General features: G+C 44.2%; 1 protein-coding gene across 1 annotated transcript in view; it reads left to right on the plus strand.

Annotated features, from left to right (window-relative positions):
• Positions 1–2,133, plus strand: part of LOC104820206 (adagio protein 2) — a 12,728-nt gene that overhangs the window by 3,548 nt on the left and 7,047 nt on the right. The window contains 1 exon segment of the mRNA XM_010550573.2: positions 493–606. Coding sequence (XP_010548875.2) covers positions 493–606 — 114 coding nt within the window.

The raw sequence follows: 2,133 nt of genomic DNA on the forward strand, positions 1-2,133 counted from the left end.
ACGGGTATGCAATGATATTCGATATCATAGTCTCATAAAAGATCTAAGAATCACATTGGATGTGATTGACATTAGATGTCTACCTAAATAGCATAAGGATAAGTGTAACAATTTATTCTTGTGTGAAATACGGATCTTGGAGAGTTTTTGGTGAGATCCAAAAAGCTCAACAAGTTCTAAGTCTCGTTTTCTCGAAGTGCAAAAACCGAATAGAGATTCGAGTCCTAGCAGACAAGTTCCAATCGTTGGAATCCATCCCGAGGTGTGGATACGTGTAGAGGGCGAGGTAATCTTCCTGCCTAATTGATCAGACGAATTCTTCAATTGATACAGACCCCGGATCGATTGAGGTAAGCGTTCTAACGTTTCTACGATTCATTAGAAGCATGGTTCTAGGGTTTATTAAATTTTTGTTTTATATCCGCTGCGCAAACCCTAGAATCGATCTCTTAGGAATAGGATTCGCTCTAGAGATCCCAGGAATCCCAACAGTTAGTTCTCAAGATATTATCACGGTTGACTCCTCGTGATATTGCATCGGATGGTTTGGTATGCCCTCGGCTCCAAGAGCTAACAAAGTACGATGATTTATGGAGACTATTCCCAGTGCAAGGACGATAGGTTTGGGTCAGTTGGCCCGAGAGCTGACAACCCTTGAAGCGGTGGCCTGGAGGAAATTGACGGTGGGAGGGGTCGTTGAGTCGTCTCGTTGTAATTTCAGTGTCTGTGCAGTCGGGAACATGATTGTTATCTTTGGTGGTGAAGGTGTGAATATGCAGACAATGAATGATACACTCGTGTTGGACCTGAGTTCAAGTAACCCCGAGTGGTAACCTGTTCAGGTCAGCTCCCCTCCTCCCCGCTGATGGGGCCACACTCTCTCATGTGTAAATGGGTCTCGCTCGGTGGTTTTCGAAGGTTATGGGAGCCAAGGACTACTTAACGATGTCTTCTTGCTAGATCTTGATGCAGACCCACCGACTTGGGGAGAAGTTTCTGGCTCGACCCTTCCTCTCCCCCCGATCATGGCATAGCTCATGCACCCTCGATGGCACTAAGTTGATAGTATCCAGTGGTTGTGCTGATTCAAGAGCTCTTCTTAGTGATAGATTTCTTCTTGACCTCTCAATGGAGGAACCAGTATGGAGGGAGATACCCGTTCAATGGAGGAACCAGTATGGTCTATTCGGATTATGAACAATCGTTGCACAGAAACCGGATAGATCTAGAAGCTCTATAAGTAAAGCACTTGTCAAGGCCTCGATCGTACGTGTCATGGGCCATGCCAAAGCTGGGTGTGCCGTATTATCTTGGTTAGGCAAGATGGAGAAATGGTGGTTCTCATAGCTTGAAAGTAGATGCTTGATCTAAGTGTGGTTTCGAAAATCCATTGTTTATGTAATGCTAAGTGTGTACCTCCCATTACTAGAGCGCCTGTCAAGGCATCGATCGTCCGTAACACGGGTCATGCCAAAACTGAGCGTGCCGGATTATCTTTGTGAGGCAGGGTAGGAAATCGTGGTTCCTACAGCTTGAATATGGTTTATCTTGGATTAAGTTGTCAAGTTTTGACTTGAAACTTAATGGTACAGATGAGACGAGTATGTAATGATATTTGATATCATAAGTCTCATAAAGCATCTAAGAATCACATTGGATGTGATTGACATTAGATGTCTATTTAAATAGCATAAGGCTGAGTGTGAAACTTGTTCTTATGTGAAATACGGATCTTAGTCCCATATAGAAAATTATTGTAGGGTTAGTTTTCTTTATGGGAATATAGCTGATTGATGATGGACTAGCTGGTAGTAGATCATTAATAGAATCTGCATTTGTTTTGTTCGTTCTGTTTTGTCTCTTTTGTAGGACATGGCGTCAACCGGTAGCGTACCGAGTTTGACGATGCAATCTATCCTTGAGAAGGATAAATTGACTGGGATGAACTTCTTATTCTCAAGTTACGATACCAGTCTAACGTCCTGGAAGGAGCTCTACCACCAGAGCCTGCGGCCAACGCCACGAGAGCCGTCAAGGATGCTTGGCAGATGCATCAGACTGACGACAATGAGATCTCCTGTCTCATGTTGGGAAGCATGGCCCCGAATCTGCAGAGGCAGTTTGAGGGGAAGA

The sequence above is a fragment of the Tarenaya hassleriana genome, unplaced genomic scaffold, assembly GCF_000463585.1.
Source record: "Tarenaya hassleriana unplaced genomic scaffold, ASM46358v1 Cleome3, whole genome shotgun sequence".
In the NCBI taxonomy this organism is placed as follows: domain Eukaryota; kingdom Viridiplantae; phylum Streptophyta; class Magnoliopsida; order Brassicales; family Cleomaceae; genus Tarenaya; species Tarenaya hassleriana.